Source organism: Siniperca chuatsi, linkage group LG8, assembly GCF_020085105.1.
Source record: "Siniperca chuatsi isolate FFG_IHB_CAS linkage group LG8, ASM2008510v1, whole genome shotgun sequence".
In the NCBI taxonomy this organism is placed as follows: Eukaryota; Metazoa; Chordata; class Actinopteri; order Centrarchiformes; family Sinipercidae; genus Siniperca; species Siniperca chuatsi.
Window position 1 is genome coordinate 17,371,987 of NC_058049.1, and position 23,258 is coordinate 17,395,244.

The 23,258-nt window shown below is 40.6% G+C and overlaps 1 protein-coding gene across 3 annotated transcripts in view; it reads left to right on the forward strand.

The window, feature by feature from the left end:
• The window catches only part of LOC122880386 (A disintegrin and metalloproteinase with thrombospondin motifs 2-like), a 120,152-nt gene that overhangs the window by 56,626 nt on the left and 40,268 nt on the right, over window positions 1-23,258 (forward strand). For all 3 annotated transcript variants that reach the window (XM_044205451.1, XM_044205452.1, XM_044205453.1), the window contains exon 3: window positions 2,611-2,788. In XM_044205451.1, coding sequence (XP_044061386.1) covers window positions 2,611-2,788 — 178 coding nt within the window. The remainder of the gene's footprint in view (window positions 1-2,610; window positions 2,789-23,258) is intronic.

The following is a 23,258-nucleotide window of genomic DNA, read 5'->3' on the forward strand; positions in this document are numbered from 1 at the left end:
TTAAACGAATTCTTAGATCAAGAGATCTCTCCAGAAGAAAGCAATACGGTAATCTGCAGGATGCTGTCGGTTTCATTCGTGAACAGTTACTGTACTCTGTGCTGTACTGGACCCCAGAGGGGTTTCACTGAGGATAAAGAGATGTCTCCAGAGGCAGAATTTCAGATGTGCAGTTCAATCTACCTCATAAAGCTAACGTGTTGTATTTGTATGATTCAAAAAAAGCAACAAACAAAAAGGCGACTGAAATGTTGCAGTCTGTGGTTCTGTCACAGAAAGAGCAGACAGCATTGAGCCACTTGCACAGATACATCAGGAATGCAGACCAACGCAGGTTGGAAAGCTTTTTGCGTTTTAGCACAGGGTCCTCTGTTCTTTGCACAAAACAAATTAAAGTAACCTTCAATGCTGAAACAGGTTTTGGTAGAAGGCCTATTGCTATAAGTATGGTGCAATAATTGATGTTCCTTATACATACAGCTCTGACCCAGATGTTTGATAATGTTTCATGTGATAACTTCTTTGCAATTGACATCATATAACGTAAGGTGTCCATAAACAATACTTAATGCATTAACTTGAGAATCTCCACACTACCTTCCATTACAAATAGACATACGGCTCAGAAGGAATGGAAGAAGAAAAGTATTGTGAGGTAACGCAAAATGTATTGAGAGGTAACGCAAAAAATATTGCGAAGGAATGCAAAAGTAGTCCTCAAAAAATTCTCGCCATGACCTTTAAGGGGATCCTTATTAATGAGAGCGGTGAGAGTGAACCAAAACAATGTGACCCAAAAACCAAAGCAATAAGCTGAAAGATGCTAAAACACTCCGTATAGCTGAGGGGAGCTGCAGATTCGGGTGATATGATCTCTGTAGGTTTGTCACAACCAATGTACAAGAAGTCATGTGATCTTGTGAATCTTATGTTGTGTTTCAGCATTTCTGTATTTACTTGCTGTGTATTTGCTTTCAAACTGTGTGTTATGAAAGTTACAGTGCATTGAGATCCCTCTGCTGCCATAATATATAGCCCAACATGTAGCACAGATTTGTTTTAGAGGGCTTTACAATCAGAAATACTTTATTGATCCCCGAGGGGAAACTCTTTATCTGAACAATCTGAAGTCTACTGAATTCCACAGTTCGGATAAGGAAAACACGCAAACACCTTCACACACTCACAAAACAAAACAAAAAAAAAACTCTTTAACATAATAAAAATGGGAAAAACTTCATGAAGTCATGAAGAGCAACAGAGGAAGGATTCCAGGGCAAACAGACCTGCAATGGGTGGTGTATATAAATCGTAGACAGAGTTAGTAGCAGTAATAGAATTACAGAATGGAGACAATTAATTACAATACATAAATAAATTACATAACATTAATATTCACTGTGATAAGTTAGGGGGTTTCTCACAAAGAGTGCAAAGTGTTTATCCTCTCAAAAAATATATATATAATAATTTTTCATCCATCCCTGAAATATGCCTATAGAGTTTGAAAGCATGACTGTACTAATGTCATTATGTGCAGTACTTGTAGGCCTTTGTCTATCACCATAAAATTCATATTAACTCAGGTTGTAGTTTAAATGTGATATATATACAGTATACTCCCACAGAGGCTAATAGAGTCAGCCATGTGTAGCCGGTCATTGTGCCCCAGGGTGGGATTTCTGACTCGAGCATCTTTCAGCAAAACTCAGTACAGTCCACACACAGCTTTTCATTGCACATTCCTCTGTAATGTATGCTGTATTTTTTTATCATCAGCTCACTTTCCTCCCTTCAACTCGCTCATCATCCCTTCCTTCTCCTGTCAGAGCGGAGGGAGAAGCAGACAAGCGCTTATCATATCGATGTTGTCTCTCTTCTTCATTTATCGCTCTCTTTCCTTTGCACTCTTCCTCTCCAAAGCCTCTCCATCCTCTCTGTGTGTTCTCCCCCATGGTTTTCCTCTACAGCAGTGCGTTGCCTTGGTAATTACCAGTTGTCTTAAACAGACAGATGGAATAAGAGAGAGTGACGGGCAATTTTCCCAGTGCCTGTTTTCCCCGTGTATGTGCACACAACTCCTTTTTGCGTGTGTGTTCTGTATGCACACTTCTTTACTTCTGGCCATCTCTTTCACCGTCTCTTTCCTCACTCCCCCTCTCACTCTCTCCCTGTGAGTTTGCATTTGTGCACGGCTGATGTGTGTTTGTGTGAGCGTGTGTACGAGGCGGATGTGGGGAATTACCTGACAGAATGTGTTAGTCCAGGATGGGAGAGGGACAGTCTCATCTCCTGTTGGTGTGTTGGCCATTTTAGATGCCAGGTGTCATTCTGGACCTCTGCAGGGACCCAGGAGGGATCACTGCTGTCCCCTCCTCTTGTCTTTTCTCCCAGCATGCCCCTAACACAGCAATGGAGTAAAGAAAAGAAATTCTTTAAACTGTCAGGGCAAGAGAGGATGTGAAGGGTGGATGGAGAAGAGAGTAGGAGGCAAACCAGGGTGGAGCAGAAGCTGGGTGTTATATGTGGTTATGTGAGGGACTGGCACACATTAATATGATATCAGAGTTCACGTACGTGTACCAATTAATTTTCCACACTCTCTTTCAGGCTGGTATGATCAGGATGGAGCAAGAGGAGTTTTTTATCGAGCCGGTCGAGAGGGGCGATGGAGTGATGGAAGAGGAGGACGAGGCGGGAGGAGGGGGAAGGACACACATCGTGTATCGCTCCTCAGCCGTAAAGAAAGCGTCCATTAGCAGCACGGCGGCAGACTACCACTCCAGAGGTCAGTCTGTGGCTCCCACTGTGCCATCCTCCACTTTTATACACCCTTCACTGGATGCTTCTCATGCATGCTTCAGTTCTCTGCTCTATTTAACTCTATCTTCTCCATTTTTACATGTGGAAGTTATTTAATGACACCGACTGCAAGTTAAGTCCCTGATTCTTCATCCTAAATTTAGAATGTAAAAGTATGAACCTTTTTCTTGACTTTTTGTTATAATTAATGTTCTCTGCAGTACAAAGGCTATACTCCCCTGAAATAAACTAGCATCTTAAACCATTCTTCCCTCATACACACCTGGTTATATAATCATATCAAACTATTGTATGCAAAGACAGTGAGTCACAGCATGAGCATACCCTGCTGTCAAAAAGATTACACCTACACACACTCAAACGCATCCTCCTGTCACGGCACTAATTTTCCAGTGGTAAAGGAGTGACATATGGAGACACACATGTTTGACTGTTAAGGCAGCACCCTCTGTGTCTTTTATAGAATAATACGCTGCCTTGGCTGCCTTAACAATTAACAGCTGGCACTCAAGTCTTTGGTTTCTCATTGTGTCTGCCTCTATTTTCCACTCTACAGATGAAATAAATGAACTGAAACAAGAAGGGCTATTATTTTAGAGGAAGAAAGATAGTAGTAACAGTTTGACATAGCATGTTGACTCTAGGATTAGAGGGAAGGAAGACAAATATGTATTCAAATAGGTTTTAATACTCAAGGTCTGAACATGTTCACACAAGCAAAATTACTTACTTGCAAATGTAATTCCTTTACAATTAAATTAGAAAAACAAAATCTTGCCTTTAAATGCAGTAAAATGAGGTTGTTGAACTTGCTTCAAGGAATTGTCCTTCAATCAGTTTAATCAAATAAATGTATCTTTATGTGTTTTTAGTTTATCTTTTAGCTGAACACAAAATAAATAGAAGTTTTGATCAATTTGGAAGTTGGTAGAATGCATATGTTTATTATTTTATATAACCCAAAGGGACAAAAGCATCAAAAGTGTCTCTTTAATTGCACAATTCTCAGTCCAGTGTTCCACCTTCCAAAGCACTTAATGATGCTGCTCTGTTTCAGAAACTCTACAGTAAGATGTACAAAAAACAAACAAAAAAACATAGAGACAATTGTGTTTCAATCTTTTATTAATCTTAAGCCTGGGTGGAGCATTTAATATGCATGAACAATAAGGATGTGGAAGAGCAATGTCATAATATGGAGTTCCGCACATATGATCCACTACACCTAATAACAGAGCATATATTGTGCTTTCATTCAATAGATAACACTTGCATTTAGTGTGACACTTTATTACTTTCAAACTAATGTCAAAATGAATACCAGGAAACCTGGAGCATACAGTGTCATACAGTATCTATTGTCAGACTTGCATATCAGATGCTTTAATTGTTGCTTTAATGTTTGATAAATAATATTGAGGGTTTTTATTGAAAGTGTAAAATGGATTTGCTGTGAGAAAGAATGTTACTTATTATTCAGTACACGTAAAATATGAATAATGCAGTTTGGAAAAGTTGTTATTTTTGCTAATTGAACAGCAATTATGGCAAATTACAATACTATTGTCTCCTTGATTTGTTTTTCTTTTGGGTATTGAGTAGTTTTTGAAATGGTGCACATCTTATTGTTGAAGAGAACAGAAGAAAAAAAGAAAGAAAGAAAAGAATAACAGGATATTCAGTATTGTCAGCTGTACTGTCACGGGTTTAAGAACTTGGCTTGCTGGGAACAATATTACTGCAATGCATGCCTCAGGCTTGTGTCAGTAGAAGTGGCTGCCCAATCACTATGATTGATCTGATGCCTACAAGTCAATCAATTGTCACCCCGACCAGCGCGATAGTCTGCATCTCAACTAATCACCAAACCAAGTCACCCATGTTGTACAGGAGCGAGTGGAAACGCTTTATAACGAGTGTATCGCAATAGATGAGATCTGTCTTCCTATTCTGAGCAGTTGACTCAAGAATGTCTAATAATATACAGAGAGAGAGAGAGAGTTTCCATAGGAACACCCAGTGAGGACAGACTGCATTAGAGTAACACAGATCTGCTCCCACTGTTACTGATACCTGGCAGTACATCCACGTACATACACACACACATATGAGCACGAGCATGCACACACTGAAAAAAACCTATACGGAAAGCAACACACACATATAGGATGTAACCGCATGCAGCTTACACAACTCCCTTGATCATACGTTTACACTTCTGAACAGACATACATGCTGCATGCACAGACACGCAGACACACACACAACACGTCTCACTGCTCCTTGTTGCCTTTGAATCTTTCTTTCTAATGAAGAGTGGGGTGCAGATCAATAGCGTAGGATAGAACAGGCCACAGTGTGTGTGTGTGTGTGTGTGTGTGTGTGTGTGTGTGTGTGTGTGTGTGTGTGTGTGTGTGTCTGTGTGCGTGTGTGCGTGTATGTATGGCGTGGGCATGAGTTCTGTGGTCGTCTGGCTTTGAGTGCTGGGATTTTCAAGGCTAAACAGACAGACTGACAGACAGACAGACAGACAAGCAGGCATGTGCTGCTCCCAGAAGCATTTGATGTGAATCTCTTGCTTTGTTACTCTTTTTCCTTTTTATCTTTGTCTTAGCTATTTTAGACCACAACATTATGTAAACATAGGTTTACCTTCCAGTTGTTACATCATATCATTGTAATATCACAGCCACATGGACACATATAAAGCAAATCATAAATCCTACTGCCTTCACACTCCTCCATTCTCCAGTTAAAACCAAATCAAATCCTTTCCTCTCCTCTTTTATTCTCTCATATTCTCTTTCTCAGACAATCACTCCCCCTTGTAGATCAATCAGGGACATTAGCGAATTAATTAATAATCAATCAATCATTTCTGGTGATCTCCTTCACCAAGCCTGCTTAATTCACAGCCAGTTATTGAATGTTGGACTCATTTCCTGGCTAAAGACAGAGGGAAGGAAGTTATATTTAGCAAGGTAATAGAGGAGCTCAAGAAGAAGAGAAAGAGAGATGAAGAAGGCGCAAGATTGATCAGCTTCTTACACCATAAGCCTAGGAGGTGTGAATCAATGTCCTAAGTGGAGAGAGCAAGCTTTATTATTAATGTGGCACATTCGTCAATTAATCGCTGCAGCGATAGAAAACGAAGGATTGCCATTCATTTTTTGCTGGGCAGACAGTGCTCCATCCTTCAATCTGTCTTTTCTTAGCCCCTTACAATTTCATTTTATCTCCTCCTTTTATCTGTGGTTTTGATCAATGTCTTTCTATTCTACTAATTTTATTTTATCTTCCTCTCTTCCCTGTTTTTCCCTGGGTTTAGCTTCTGTTGCTACTTTTTGCCCCAAACAAACTCTCGTCTCGCTTTCTGGTGTCTGCAGACATGTTTTTTTTTCTCTGAGGCTGGACAGTGAGGGTGGGGTTTAGTATTTTGTCTAGTGGGGCTGGACTGTCTGTGTGGGTGTGTTGCTTCAACTGTGTGTATACAAGCATGTGTATGCGTGCCAGTGCAGTGTTGTGTCCAGGGTACTGAGACATGCCCAAACAGATGGACTACCAGAGGGCTTTTTTCCCATAATCCCCCTCACCTAGTCTGCTACCTGGACTAAACTCCCACATAAGACATCTTTTCTTACTTTTTTCTTGTCTAGTTAAGCTGTTTAGTGCTACAGAAACAACATGTTAGGCTGTTGTCTGTTATATTTTGGTAGCATTCAGCTCTGTTCTGAACTCACATACACAGCAGGTTATAGAATTGTGTTAGAAAAAAGTCCTTTGCTGCTGACTTGTTTTCATTGACATTTCCGAGATCTGTATTGTTCTCAAGGCAGAAAGGCTCCCTGCAGCCTCTGGGGCAAAGCAATTGCAATTAGCTGGTGGGCTGACACTGGGTGGAGGACTGAGGCACATGGACCCCATGCATCTGCACAAAGCCAGCATTTGTTTTACCCCTTAGGCGCTGCTGTTCTGTGCTGATGTGAGCAGTTGTTAGGTCACTGTTGCTGAGTTGTTGGTGTATGCCATGTCGCGCAGCACAGATACAATGACGCGTCATCTTCATCCTGAGCTGAGAGGAAGTTAGAGAGGGTCAGACTGAGGCCAGTGTTGCTAGTCACTGTAGCTTAATGTCTGCCTCTCGCATCCAGAAAATGAAGGGGGCTCCCTCGAGAACCCACTCTCTCTATAGCTCTTTGTCTCTCTCTCACTTTACTCCCTCCTCCTTGCTCCCCTCTGCCCCGTATCTGTCTCTTCTGGTGTGACACAAGGATAGTCATGTGGTGCAAGGGTTTTAAGAGGAGACTCGTGACTAAGCACTTATAGATGTGAGCACACACAAACACACGCACACACCAACACATTAATGGCCTGAACTCATCTTCAGCATGTAACAGGGGGTCCCAGCAGACGCTTTGCAGTACAGCATGCCTCTTGTTGGAATCCCAAATAGCCACCTGAAAACCAGGGAAAGGTGGCATTCTTCTGATGTCATGAGGGTTATTTAAGAGACTGTGCTATGAACATCCTCTAAAGCCTTTGCTTTGGACCTCTACTACCACAAGCTGTAAGTGCATGTGGACGACAACTTTGAAGGGAAATTCCGTTTTTATACAACCCAGGTCTTATTTTTGTAGTTTTTGTAGTTTTTCATAAAAATGTCCGTTGTAAATATCTATCACAGTTTAAAGACCAGCGTCCTAGTTCAACTTTGACCTACTGTACTTGTGTACTGTAGTTGTGCAACATAGTTTTCCTGTGCATTGACCTGCTTTACAGTTGCTTACTTTTCGTTTTACCTCCAAATAAAGTGATTTCAATAATTTAACGAAACTGTTAACTTGTTTCCCACCAGTCTGATTGTCTGACCACTACATTAAAGTAAACAGGAAATTTCCTTTAATCATTACTTAGCAGATATAATGCATTTACACAACCTGGTTCCTCAAGACACTGCTCATCTCATTTCTGTCAGATTAATGCCTCTTTCCATTTCCATTACCTGGCCCAGTTCTCTGAAGCAACATATTTCCATTTCAGCACAGTCTTCCCATTCGCCCCAAAGAAAAATTGGCTGTCTAAACCCAAGTATGAATGAAATCAGGAGCTGTCTGCCCTTTAGGCTGCTGTTTTAAGCTCTAAAACCAGTAGTTTTAGAGGAGAATTTATTCACCATGTAAACAATGTCATTTGCCAAGGCATGTCTGAGGTAAAGAATTTTTAGCACAAAAAACCCAAAGCTTTGTGGCAAATTCCAGAATTTGGAAACATAAACATAAATGGTAAACCATTATATGGGCTGTAGAGCTCAAGATAGCAATCCAGAATGTCAATAGCCTATTCAGTAAAAGAAGGAGTTAATTGGAAAGCATTCAGTTAAGACTTACACAGGATCCAATGTGTGAAAATAAAAACAAGGTACTGGTCTCAGATCAGCTCGTTGTTCAGTTCTGGCCACATTGTAGCAGCAGCTGCTGCTGATTTCAGGTCAGCAGAGCAGCAACACTGCACTCTGTTTCACTGCTTGCATTATGTGCGGAACATGTGTTTTATGTATGTAATAATGTGTAATGCAATATAATAATATGGGTGTTATATTGGCCAGTAGGGATCCACTATAGATCAGCAGTGTGCATTAGCGCATACCTGCATAAACATGTGCACATGCAGCCATACACACACACACACACACACACACACACACACATACACACACACACAGATACAGTATAAATGTGTGAATGAGTGCTGGCCCAGGTGTGCCTCTGGGAGGAAATTACAGTGCTAGGAGGGGAAGTATTTCAGCAGCCAGCTGCTTCCTCTCTCCCTCTCTGTGGCCACTGGCTCTATCCCTGGAGAGCAGGACTGCCTTTTTACCACACTAAGCATATGTGTGTGTCTGTGCACATGTGTGCGTCCCTGTACATTTGCAGGCTTTATTTCGTGTTTCATTCATGACTGACTGACAGCATTTGTGTGTCCACCGGTGTGTAAGTGTGTATTTGTCCGTGTGCCTGCACTGCGTCCCTCTGTGTGTGTTCTCCCTCTGGCTCGTCTGACTCCTCACCTGCTAGTAAGCTCCCAGCAGGCCTTCCATTGAGCCATCACTCAGTGTGCCACAGCTCTGCCTTTAAACAGAGCAGGACTCCGGGGATAATAACAGGGTGCGGCCAACCTCTGCTCCAGTCTACACCGCTGCCGCACTGACCCACACACTGACTGTGTGTGTGTCTGTGTGAGGGTTTCTGTCTGTCTCTGAGACAAAGAGAGAGTGAGCTAGGAGAGGATGAGGTGGAGAAGAAGGGAAGCCTTGAAGGGATGAAGGGGTATAGTGTTATTACAGCCTCAGTGATTGTGAGAGTGTCACTATAATCATGGTGATCATAGTGTTTTGACAAGATTAGCACCTTTCTGAGCCTTAGTGCTGCCTCTGATGTGGTGTTCATATGTTCAGTACCAGGCTGTTGATGTCGAAATCCTGCTACATAGCTACATGTGTGTCCTTGCATTTTCATATTTGTGATGAACAATGATTATCCTGTATGACTTGGGTTCAGGGCAAAGGTTGTGATTAACAAAGCGGTAGTTCCCATTCTGGGGTCGGGACCCCTCAAGAGGTCATGAGATGATTACCTGTGTAGAAAATACTGTAAGTACGGGTGTGGAGGTCACGTCGGTGGGTGGGCATGTAGTGAGGAGTTTGCGTCTAGTCACAGACCTGCAATTAATGCCTAACTCCTAACTCTAACTTTTTTTTGTTTTCATGTATTTATTTTATAGTCTTTCCGTGACCTTAACCAAGTGTTTTAGTTGCTTAACCTTAACCATTGTTTATTTGCCATAACAATCTTTCTCTAACCTAACCTAATCGAAATAAAGAATATTAAGTGTTTACATTAAAAGTTTAAAAATGTTGGCATTAAATGTAAAAAAAACCCAAAACACTGTCACTGAACGTAATACAGGGCTTTGCTGAATCAAAATACAGTATGATTTTACCCTTTCAGAACCCTAAAGTTTAGAGTAAGATTAGGGATATAATGTAGAGAGAAGTATAGGGTTAGTGTATTCACAGTACAGTATGTATGTGATGACATTAGAGAACCTAATCAGGCATTATACTTAGATCATATAGCTGTCTAGACTTGTTATTTCTTTAACTCCTTAACAAAGACAAAAATAAGTGTAGTATTAATCTTAAATAAAAAACAAATGTATTGCTTGAAAACTTCACTCTGTTTTAAATGCATTTTATTGATCCCATGGCCAAGAAATCCACTCAGCACATAATAATAGTAATGATAATCATCAGAAAGTACAATTTGTATTTTAGATTCTGTGAGCAATGTATGGTTGCATGCAGTAGCTGGACTATGAATGTGCAACGATAATATAATATAAACGTAATATCATAGTATCTTAATTTTTATGTATGTAGGCTTAAATGCAGGGCTTGCACACAGCAGCAGGTACAACTGTGTGACTCCCTAGAGGTGGCCAGTGTTCTGTGTTAGCATCAGTTATGTAACCAGCCAACCTAAGGGACAGAAGCTCATGGAAGATGAGATGGCGTGTGACTTCCTTCCACCCACTACTGTCACAATGCCGCAAACAGGATCTATACACACGCACACACACACACACACACACACACACACACACACACACACACACGCTGTGTTAAATCTGGCACTCCTCAGAGAAGTGTGGGAGCCACTGCCATCGCTGAAAAGGCTTCATTGATGTGTGCACGCTTGAGCAGGAAAATTTGACATTGTTTTCTAATGTTAAAGCTTCTACACGGCCATGGTGAAGGAAAAAAAACAGATGTTTTCAGTTATTTTGGATGATTATGGCTCCTCTCAGACAATGTGGGTGATCTCCTTTTAGGGGATGGACAACTAGCACCTTTGTCATCTTTATAAGTACACAGAGTTTAGTGACTCCCAGCACAGCTCCACCTAACATCACCCTGACATGAAGTCCAATCAGGTAGAATTACTGAAAACACCTGGGCGCACAGGGCCTTTAAACTGCAATATAATGGTCCCCCAGTATGAGCAGCCTAAAACACTGCGTAGGTTAATGTAGTAATGTGTGTGTAAAGAGGATGTAATACTATGGCAGCTGATTCAGAGGTTAATGGAGCCTCTCATGTGAATGAGGCTTTCATCACTCTGGAGACCCAAATACATTCACTGCTATTACAGCAGTTTCCTCATTCTGTGTGTCTGTTTGTTGTGTGTGTGTGTGTGTGTGTGTGTGTGTGTGCACTAGTTATCTACTTCAGTGAGGAGTAAACATGTTCCTCAAGTGCAAAATCATTAGAGCTATGGTGAAGTGCGTGGTTTTGGCCTTTTAGTAGTATGTGTCTGTGATCAAATCTATATTGCTATGATAAATGTGTATTTTGTCAACAAGTCTCCCAAAGCCAGAAACATTAAAACAACAATTCTAAAAAGTTGACAGAACAATCCTAACTCAAGGTCCACCTACTAGCTTTTTTTGGTGCTTTCAACCGTATTGCATGATCTTCATCAGCTGATGGCGTGTGATCAGTTGTCATGGCGATGGCTCTGTTGACATGCAAGCCCAGAAGCAGAAGTTATGATTTCATCCATAGCACGTCTTGACTGTGTTAGTTAAGCATAAAGGTTTGTTGTTGACCTTCGGCGTAGTATTTTTCCAACCTTGGAAACTACTCCAAGATGAATAATGAACTTTGATGCTTAGCATTCTGATGTTTACATTGACTTTGACTTCAAAACAAGCTTTATGTATTTGTGTTAACTTTTCTGAAATTGACATTGCTAGAAAACAATGGGTTTTTTTAAAGTTCTTGACCTGTATTTATCAAACTTCTTCTTCACATTAATCACACATATGTTCAGAACAGGAATTACCAATCAGAGATGTGAATTTACTCAACATCTGCTATTTTGTCCTTTATTTTAACAAAATCATTGCATTTTACTCAGCAGTATGTTACTCTGCAAAAGTAAATGTCATTTTAATTTTGAAATTTTATTTGTGTAAATCAACAACAATGTAGTATATTTATAATATATAAATAGGAATTAATAAACAAAATTAAAAGCATTTAATGTCGTAAGAAGTATGATCAATTTGTGAGGCGGAAAAGTAAATAATGTTTACTTTTATTTTTCACAAGTCCAAAATTATACTTTTAGCAGTTTGTTAAACACAGACAGCTACAGTACCATTCTCCCTTTCACTTTTAAGCAAAGGGTACCTCATATTTCTTGTTGACCTTATAGACAATTTAAGATATCTTGGAATAAAGGTTTTTCTTTTAATCTGCACAAACAAAGACAAATAAACAAAGAATATTTTTCTATTTGTGGACACAATGGCAATAATGCACATACATCCATGTAGTGAAAATTAAATTGTCAAAGAGGAGTTTGCGCCTCATGGCTACTGTCTGATTAGCAGAGTGATGTGTGGTGGTGGGAGTTTGTTAGGCTGCAGTTCATTTGCCCCTGCATTCCCTAGGGAAGTTTAATTGAATGAAACACAGCTATGTGCTTCTTCATTCAACAATGGCTATAATACTAGCCATCGAGGACAGACACACTGATCTATGGCTCAGATAGTTAATAGGTTAAAAACAGGTAGGACAGATAATAAATGGATGTTTATTTTATTTTAAATGTGATGAAGAACTGTTGGATCTCCATACATAAGAGAGAGGGGGGAGGGAAAGGCAAATTCCAATCATCTCCATCTTCCCATGTTGTCAGTTCTTTGCTCCCACTGATGTGGCTGATATGTCTTGTAGCATTAGTCTGATGTGTTCAGATTTAGCTCAAATAAAAGTGGAGAATGGCTGTAGAAAAGAGAGGCTGAAGAGAGGGAGGAGAAAACAAGGCCTGCTTAAAGCTTAGCAGGAGTTGAAAATACACATTTGCCATTCTGTTTACTGCACCCAATGAACCGGAGTGACTGTCAAATCCAGACGGGTCATGTTGTGGTTGTCTGTACACTGTTGATCCCTGACCTTTTAATGGTGTGTGCTTGTGTGGAGCAATTACAGTAACACGGTGATGGTAGGATGCAAACTTCAGGCTGGGTTATTAGTCTTCATTTTTCAAAACTGCAATAATCTAATGATACATTTTAATTGTATTTCCCTTGTCTCGCAGACTCTGTTCACACCCTGTATATCATGGCTGCAGCAACATAATTTGGTAACTCTGTGGTTGAAAGGTCATGTAGGGCAATAGATGCATAATCCATAAGATACCATAATTAATTGCAATTTAATAGAATGCATACACTGACAATGAATGCTATGCAGATACGTTCAGAATGAACATTTTCTGTTGGCAGATACGTTCAGTGTATCTATAATATATATTACAGAAAACGTATTTGATAATGCAAAAGTTTCTGTGTGAGAACAATGCTGATAATCTCATAATAACCATATCAAAAGCTACATAAATTAGATCAGGGTCAGTTTGAAGTGTCAGTTTTACAGCCAGACCGGAGGGGTCGTCACTTTTTAGTATTCAGTTTGTTTCACTGTGGGATGATCTGCATCTGAGGAGCGTGTAATAGATATAATTGAGCCACTTATTTACACAGTCAGTTGAAACTGGCTGCTTTTATGTAATGGGTCCTCTGCAGCTGTGGTCACAATCATGCTGAGACTATTACCGAGCACGCTGGCATGTCTTCAGTGCCATGCTCTTTGCGTGTGTGTGGGTTGTCACAGAGCAGCTTATGTGCGAACTCTACTTCTCCAGCCATATGTGTCGTCTTGTAGCGACGAGAGGGAGATAGATCATCCTCCTCAGCAGATGTGCTGACGCCAAAGAAAAGTTCACTTCTCTGGCATATTACCTACATTCCTCCTGTGATCCTTCTCTTTCTCCAGACCTCCTACTATTGCTCAGAACTCTGGGAGATTTCTGAAAAGATTCCCAGTCAAGCTGATAAACCCCAGTGTTCTGGCTTGTGACCATCTATGTGTGTGTGTCTTCCACTTTTTCCCTGCTCATACACAGTAGCTAAACCCTCCCTTTTCTCCCCTTTGATTTCTTCTTTTGACCTCTGTTCCCTTTCTGGTTAAAGGTTTCAAGTCTTGTTTCATCTCTGACCAGCATCACTGCTGGGTGTGGTTGGGTGTGGTTAGAAGTGTGCTCTGTTGCACCCGTAACTACATCGAACAGTGATGTTATGGTGTACTGATACACCCTGGAGAACACTTCTACATCACTGCAGCAAGGTGAGAAGTTGAACCACTGGAGGTAAGGAAAAACAAGATTTTCAGGGGTTAATCGCTTTAAAGAGAAACTTAAAGGAATAGTTAATGAGAAGATCAATACCAAGGCAATTTGAGTGCAGGAATGTCACTTTAATTTTCTCCCTGCTCTGGCAGTCCTTAACGCTGTATGTTATACTGTGAAACTAGTCAGATATTGGTTAAAATGTAGGCACAAGGTGATCATTAGCAGCAGATGTCAATCTACACAATGCCACACATCCCCACTTCTGGTGTAGACAGGAAGTTAGAGCTGGAGCACTTCCTTGTAACTGAAAAGCATTAGATCAATATAAAGAGGTAATTACAGAATGTAAATAAATTAAATGTCTATTGCTCAAAAAAGCAAAGCATAAATAATGTTTAAAAGGGGGTTTGATTTCATGACAATTTTAAGGATTATAACTTTAAGTTAAGTTAGTTTCTCACTCCTTGCCCATTTTTCCTGCCCCTGAAAACCCTCTGGCCTCCCTGCTGTAATGACTTTGAGCCAGGTTTAAGATCACAGCATGTCTGACTATGCAAAGAATGACTCACATACAGTACACTACGGGCCAAGTTCTGTTCTGGCTCCTGTTCTTCCACGTTTCCTCCCACTATGTCTCTCTGCATTTGAATTCTTGTATGGCATCAATATCACTAAAGCGTAGTATATGTTGTTGACTTTCTCATAACTCCACTTGTAGTTCATATTTCATCACTTAGTTTAAGAATGTGAAGTGCGATAAATATGCATACCTGGGATGTTTGCAGTGCATTTTGAATCCATCCTGTGTATAGTGTCTTCCATATGCTGTTTGTTGTCTTTGGAGATGAACCAGTAGTAAGTCAGCAAAGATTTCAAAGGTTTCTCTTATTAGAGAGATAAACAAGAAAGAAGATAGAAACAGAATCGTAAGTAGCAAATCAGCAGAAGACACATAAGAGAAGTAAAAAGAAAGATGAGGAGATGAGAGGCCAAGTGCCTTCTCATTAAACTCCAGTTCAAACTCAGAGGCTGAAGTTCATGGCAGGTCTATCTGTAATTGAGCTGTTTATATGATGTTAAAACCATTAAAAAGAGAAAACAGAGGGGAAAAAAGAGAAACACTGTAAACAATTAACGTCTTCTTAAAATAACTGCTGGGAACACTGTTAAATGTTTCACCAACAAAGCTATAATCGAGGCCTTTCAGAAGAAAAAAAATTTAATCTGCCACGAGGAGCTGATTTCAGATTTCAGCGAACAAAACAGGAATATTGTTTTGCTGAAAGCAGCCACACTGTCACAACCTCTCTATGTGGGTTATTTTTACTCTGAAAGCAGATAAACACGGCAATTACTAATGTTTAGCTGAGCTGCTAAAACACCAAGCCTGCTAAATCCTGCTAATTAAGTCCAGAGAGGTAAGAAAAGAATGATTCTGTTGAGATATAAGAAGACATAATTTTTGTTTTAGTTGAGAAGTTCTAATCTGCTTTAATCACAGCTTTGATGGGTTTGTGGCTTTAATTCTTCTACTCTATTGACACACCCACGCAATCTAAAAATGAGGAGATCCCTCAGTATGTCTTGTTGTGTGTTTGTGTGTATTTGTGTGATGTTCTTTGAAACTGTTATTTCATGATACTAGCAGGCAAATTTATTTCCCGCAGCAAAATTTACTCGGAGCACATGAAAAACACACACAGAGGCAGACGCGGTGGCGGTGTCTTCCTGTGGCAAGCGTGTTTCTCTCTCTGTCTGGGTAGTCAGGGCTGAGATTGCCAATAAATAGTGGCCGGTGGCCTTCAGTATCACCAGCAGGGAGAGATTTGTGTCCTCGTGCCTGATTGGTCCAGGCCTGAGGAAGAGAACAAACCATCTCGTTAATCAGGGAACATTGTGGGGACACAGTGTGTGTGTTTCTGTGCCACTCACACTCAAAATACTGTCTGTGTGTGTGTGTGTGTGTGTGTGTGTGTGTGTGTGTGTGTGTGTGTGTATGCATGAGCGCGAGAGAGAGAGAGAGAGAGAGAGAGAGAGACAGAGAAAGTGAGTGTTGTGTGTGTGCAATATTATGTCAGGCGATTGAGACGGCAGCAGTGCAGAGCTGAGCTGATGGGTGACAGATGAATGGGTGTTAAAGGCCGCTGGAGCAGCCATGACTCACACACACACATGTGTGCGCACAAACTCCATGCTGCTGAAGCTGTAACATTACAATCCTACCTGTGCTTACATTCTTCCTAGCACCAATTTTCACCTTTAGGGCTGCCAAATAAAGTCTAGTGCGATGTCAGGTTTTAGTATCATCACTCTGTCGTCTTTTAGGGACCTTAAACAATGTGCTAAATTCTCAGCTTTTTTCCAAATACTGAACTTTTCAGGAATAAGAAAAGCAGCCAGGATTGATAGCTTAACTTTTTCAAGCTGTTGAATTAGTTTGTGCTCCCATAAGGGTTGAAACTCATAACAACTGTGTTTGCTTTCTTGGTACTGTATGCCTAACTGTGTCAAACTATCAGGTTTAGGGGCTCACACCCAAGCTGTAAATGTATACCTTATGGTGCTGCAAAGCAAATGTTGGTCTTGTTTTTATTCAAAAGCAACAAAACCCAGCAAGAGAAGAATTATGTGATTGTAATCAGCCAGAGCGTGTGTGGTATAGTGTTGTGCTAACATATGGAGAACAATTGAAATTCAGAGTGAGAACATGAATAAACACTGGATCATGGGATTTACATTTCAGTAAGCTGAGTCTCTCCACTCTGATCTCATATTAGCTCACACCAGGATACGGTTACACAGAAAGGTGTATGGTACATGTAAATGCTTATGAAATCAAAGGTATCTGTGTAGCTTTTGTACTGTGTGAAAAAATATCCCATCCCCTGTGCATTTCTAGTAAGTCAGAGCTGACTGCAATTCCTTAAAATAGCACCCAAAAATGGATATTCCCACAGTGCATCTGTCATCATAACATCGCAATGGAGCAACATTCATTTTACCTAAGTCTTTGTAACCTAGAGCTTAAGTATGGAAGCTGGTTTTTCCTACTCCTACTCTTTGCCAAAACCACTGCCATGACAGCAGTCAACTATGATTATATCTGACAACACAATGACAGGAAAAATATCATCTTGTACAAGATTCAGCTTTGCACTCCTATAACGTTGTCAGACTCAAGATGGACAGTTTACAAAACAGGATCAAAATCATTGCAGCACAACCAGAGATTTTTTATTTGGCACATTCTTCTTCCTTGTCAAAACCTGGCGCCCACATTTCCTGCAATGGAGCTCGACAGTCGACAGTCCGGTCGGAGATCGAGTGTGTTATGCTAGTAGCAGCTAATAGGCTACATTAACTGGCCTGAAGCAGAGATGAGGAGCAAGCTACAGAGGTCTGGTAAGATCACCTTTTTCTAACTCCACACCCTCAGCTTTTTCTTCAGCCCCAACTGACGCTGACTCAAGTGACATCACTTGAGGCAATTTATCAGACTTCACGCAGCTCCCTCTGAAGCCACAAAAGGATTTATATAACTTTTTCACATACGCAGTAGTACTCCCTAAGACCTGTAAACAGACTTAGAGATATCAAATCGGCGCTGTTCCCTTTTAAATATGACAGGGATCACACTCATACCGTATCTCCAGTTGGGTTTTTTTTTTTTTTACTTTACACAGCAAAATCACCTTGTAGTCACCCTGGGAAGAAATGGTTAGTAATGCAGCTTGCAAACTTTTACAATAAAAAGGAGCTGATCATATTTAACCTCCAGCAGCTTTTGTTGTGCTGGACATTTCAAGAGTGAAAAGGAAAATGCCTGCTTCACTATAAACCAATTAGACTGTGAGTGCACATCATTCTCTACAGATACAGTTCCTGATCATTGCAGAATATGTCTGGGTGATCCCATATTCAGAACAAGACTGAAGGTTGCTGTTATCACAATAATAAGGCACAATACCACAAAACCAACACGGCCAACAAAATAATAGTTGATCTTAATGACCTTATGATGCATTATATGATAACACAACTTTTGAATTAGCTACCAAATGAATTGTGATGAATTAAATCACACTCCTTGTGTTTTCCTTTCCTTCCTCCAGCTCCATCATCCCTTCTGTCCTAGGGGTAGCCCCAGGGCTGCCACGTGTGTGTGTGTGTGCATGTGTGCTTATGTATGTGCGTGTGTGTGCATTTCTGAGTGAGTGACGAGTTCACCTGCAATTTTTCACATGACATCTTGAACATTATGATTGTTGACATTTTTCAGTAATTGCTGGGGTCATGAGAATTTTGTGACCTAAAAACTAAGTTACAGGCCAGAAAAGATGAAGAAATTGTGCTCCATAGATCAAAAATAGAGGAGGTAGCACATGATTAACGGCAACTCACCATGTAATCCATAAATTCCCTATCGAAATCAACTCCTTAATAAATCCATTTCACTCATACTGTTGACAAAACATGCCTTAACCATCCTCTGATACAAAAAAAAATCCAAAGCAATATTGTGGCGGGTCACTGTGAAAATAATTTCCCATCATCTATATTCCCCGTCTGACATACTGAGCAGCCAGCCACGGGGTCAGAGTCAGCGAAGGGAAAGGTGATGTGCTGTATTTAAACGAATGAAATATTAATAGTCACCCAATTAAAATAGGGGCAGCCGGAGTGTCTCAGGAATCCAGAGGAGACGTTAGCACAGCGCTAATAAGATGATTTCCATCCGCCATAGCCAGACAATGCAGGTAATGACAGCCAGGGCCAGAGAGACCCGGGGTGGGTGGGGGCTCATTGGGAACTGAAGTCTGACTTGTGCCTCTGCTTGAGGGGTGGAGGAGGGATGGGTGGCGAGAAGGGTATCAGTCAGGTGGGAGAAGAGCAGCAGGACGGCCTGAAAAGATGGACAAAAGCAGGATCATGAAGCGTATGTTGCATGGATTGTAGATATGTATGTGTCAGTGAGTGATAAAAGATTGGGGAGCACTGGTTCTTTTCAATTCCTAAACAGTGTGTTCAGTTGCCCTGTAACTGCATTACAATCTAAAGACACACTGATTACCTTTTCTCTCTCTCTCTCTCTCTCCCGTACTTTCTTTTCTTCCCTCCCCCTCCTTGTCTCAATGCAGTTCAATGTAATAAATCAGGGAAACGTGAATTTTGTAGGTTTGTACACACACACGCAGCAGGGCACACACACCAACATACAGTATACACAAACAGATATACACGCCAAACAAAAAAAACATCTGGTATACTGTCCTGTCATATAAAGGCAGAATAATTAAAGTTTTAGCATAGTAGACCATTTTTCCACAAAAATAGTAAAATGGTAATAATAAATAAATAAATATAAGTAAATAATAATAAGTAATGCCAGCAGAATTTTGAAATTGGTGAATACCTTAGTTTGGATTGCTTTCCATTTACCACGTGTTACTGTAATTCGCTGACTCATCATTACTAAAAGACACACAGCTCATCATATCACACTCCTCTTTCTACCTGCAGCCTCCCTTTCTCTCTTCTTTCATGGCTAGCTACAGTATTGCTATTCTTAGCAGGGGGACGCAAAGTTCTCCATTACAACCCAACGGATTCTGATGTCTACTCATGCTTTTTGTTGGCCCCAGTGTGTGTGTGTGTGTGTGTGTGTGTGTGTATTGTGTCTAGTACTAAGCTAGCTTAAACCAGCTGCATCTCACACTCCTCATGCATGGCTTAACTGAGCGAATGCCCGTCTGTGTGGGCGTTTCTGTATATTTCTAACATATATTGTTATATATTGTATATTTCTGATGCATTTGTATCTGTGTGTATGTGTGTGTGTTGCTTATCCATGTTTAATTCTTTGTCATGTGTGTATAGTGCATGTCTGCGCATATTATTCATACACCCTCCATACCCACTTCTTTTCTCGCTCACACACAGTAACACACACACACACTGACACAAACCGACAATAGATTTATCACCATATATTAATCTTTAACATTCTCACTGTTATGTAATTCAATATTATTTAATTTACCTCAGTAATGCAATGTCAGTAATCCTTTTGGAGTGATTCACAGTGTAATATGCCAGCGACGGGCAGAACAAATACTTGGCTCACACATTGTGAGTAGGCACACTTCCATATGTGTACACACTCACACACACACGTCAACACACACACATACATACACAGTGGTATTCACAGAGTAATCAGCGCTGCAGCTATTATTAATGAGAGAGAACCAGGTCATTAATATTTAAGCAGTTTCACTGGGGCCACCGCCATGAGAGTGTGTGTGTGTGTCCACATATAGAAGAGGGGCAGAGGGACTATAAGGCAATTTCCTCAGGCAGCGTAGTGAGACCTACTCCATTACAATAGGAAGACAGAGATGGAGACATATTACTCCCTTAAACAGAGAGAGAGAGAGAGAGAGAGAGAGAGAGAGAGAGATAGAGAGAGAGAGAGAGAGAGAGGAAGACAGAAACAGAGGAATCTGATTTTGCTCCTTGTCCTCTAGTTCCTCTCCTCTCCTCTCCGTCAGTTGTTTTTGTTCTGTGGAGGATGAAGAGGCTCGAATGGGAAACAGCAGATATCTCATTACATCACACTGGATTGGATGGGCCTGGGAGCTTCCTGTGTGTGTGTGTGTGTGTGTGTGTGTGTGTGTGTGTGTGTGTGTCCGCACTGCCAGCGTGAACCCTTCTAAATGAACACTGTTGGGGATTGGGACTCTTTGGTCTGTGTCTAGTCCTTCACACTGTACATGCTCTGGTGACAGCACACACACATGAACACACACCGACACACACACACTTTTTCTCACACACGCAGACCAACATGATGGAGTTTAAGGGTGACGGTGTGAATAGTTGAAGAAAGGACTTATCATAAAAACTGTAAATGACATTAGCTCTTGCTCTCTCTCTCTCTCTCTCTCTCTCTCTCTCTCTCTCTCTCTCTCTCTCCTCTTCTCTCTCGTCCCCACAGCCTCTTTCTGTGTCTAGGATTAGTGGGTATTACTTGCTCAGCAGAGCGAGGAGAATGAGACAGGTCATACTGCCAGTTCCTAGATTGGGAGAGCAGGGTAAATATTCCTTTATAATAACCTCTCTTTATTAAATCTAGTCGGAGGACATACAGGAGCCTATTTCGCCCCCCCGAGCCGGTCGTCTGTATAGCTGCCAACAGTTGTCCTTAGATAATGCCAAGTTTTTCTGATTGAGTCATTGTTAACATATTGACTGAAAGGTAATTAGTTAATGGTGAATCCTATAATATGTAGGGGATTATTGCTATGAATGGGATTAGTTTAAATATGAGTTTCATCCCAACATAAAGCAGATCATAGTTTACTAGGAAATGAATATGTCATTTTCAAAACCTATCCATGCATAAAAGTTACAGTTTTTAGAATCAACTTAAACATTTTATCCCCCACAATCCCCCATGGATCAGCATGATAATTATATGTCCATCATGCAATTTTCATTTGGACTAAACTTTGGAGAACGACACGGTTCACTACACCATTGAAGCTGTTGAGGTTGTACTGATTGGTGCGAAGGGAGGGGTTATTGAGTAGTGATGTGGAAGAAGCCAAAGGTTCCAGAATTACACTTCCCCACTGTAAATTAGCTTTTGATAGTTTACTTAAATGATGGTTATGTTAAAGACACAGTTAAATAAAGATACACTGCTCCAGTTCTAATCACGTTTCTGTATGATAATTACTTCTTGGGATATGGCAAATATATGTCATTTTTCAGTAGGACGGTGTAGTCATTTTTGAGTAGTTTAATATAAAAATCACTCTTGTCTCTTCCTATAAAATGTTAAACTTGTAGCTAGCAGAGCATTGTAGGAGATGTGTTTGTTGTAGGAGATGTGTTTGTTTGGATATCGGCTGTTTACATTTCTAGAGAACATGGTTGAGGCTTAAAGTATTCATTTCTCCCCCATCCTCTGTGAGGGAGGTGTGGAGGCCAACGTTCCCCTAAAACTCCGAATCCACTGTATTCACTAAGCCACGCCTATGTTTGATTGATCCAATCCAATCTGAAGGATTTTTATTTAAATCCCTCTTGTAATTAAACACTGCCCACATATTGTGTCACTCAGAAATACGTCACATTACAGAAGCTACAAAAGCTCTAAATGCTGTTTTACTGTTACCTTCAAGGTTATACATTGGTTATAAATATGTTAACTTCGTTTCTGAGAAATTCTATTTTTACTGTCAGTTTGGTATATGGTAAATTGCTTGAAGCATTTGATACCTATGAGCCTCTGCCACCGTTGCTGTGTTGAAGAAATTAGTTAGAAGTGGAAATCAGAGCTTTAGAAAATTCAAAATGTGTCATAGTCACTTAAGTTCCCTTCGCTTAACTCGTACGTAACTTAACTCTCCTGAAGTTTGTATGTACACAGTTTATCTTTGACTTTCTATCTAGATCCAGAGTTTTTTCAATCCATCCATTGTCCATCTTGTACTTTACATGTCGTTTTGCTTTCTGAATAAATTGCATTAACCGGAATTTTGATAGCGTTACTAGCATCAAAGCACTTGATTCTTTATTGTTCCTTTATTGTTCATATTCACAGACGTTTTTCACAGCAGACATTTGCCTGGTTTATGCACAGAATGAACAGGACTTTTACTTCCAGAAACCCTGGATGCCTGAAATAACTCCTCCCGCTTCGCAACTTTAGTCCAGTCGAGCAAATAAATATGCATCTTCAGCCATATTCAGCAGAGATCAGCATGTTTTCTCCTCGTCTCTTTGTCAAACTTCATCAGTGATAGTGATGTAAAGGGCACTCTGAAATAAATGACACATTGAGCATTTTAAACTCTCATACTCCATGTTCAATCAGTTTTGGTTACGCTAAATAGGGGAGAGAGCGAGGATAAATCACTTATTTGTAAGTTTAAAAACTTTGTCGTAATCCCATCAAAGAGCCCCGGTGGTTGTTCCCTTATTGGCCATCTGCCTGTGTGTACAGTGATTTGATTACCTGGGAGCTTCATTAGGATAGAAAGACAGGGAGGCCGCACTGGTAGCTCCCCTATCCTCCCTACTCAAGTATAGAGTTACTTTTGTACGGAAGAGGCTGCATTGATTAGCCATATGCTTGGGAGGTGGGGGGGTGTAGCCTCACCCTGCGCC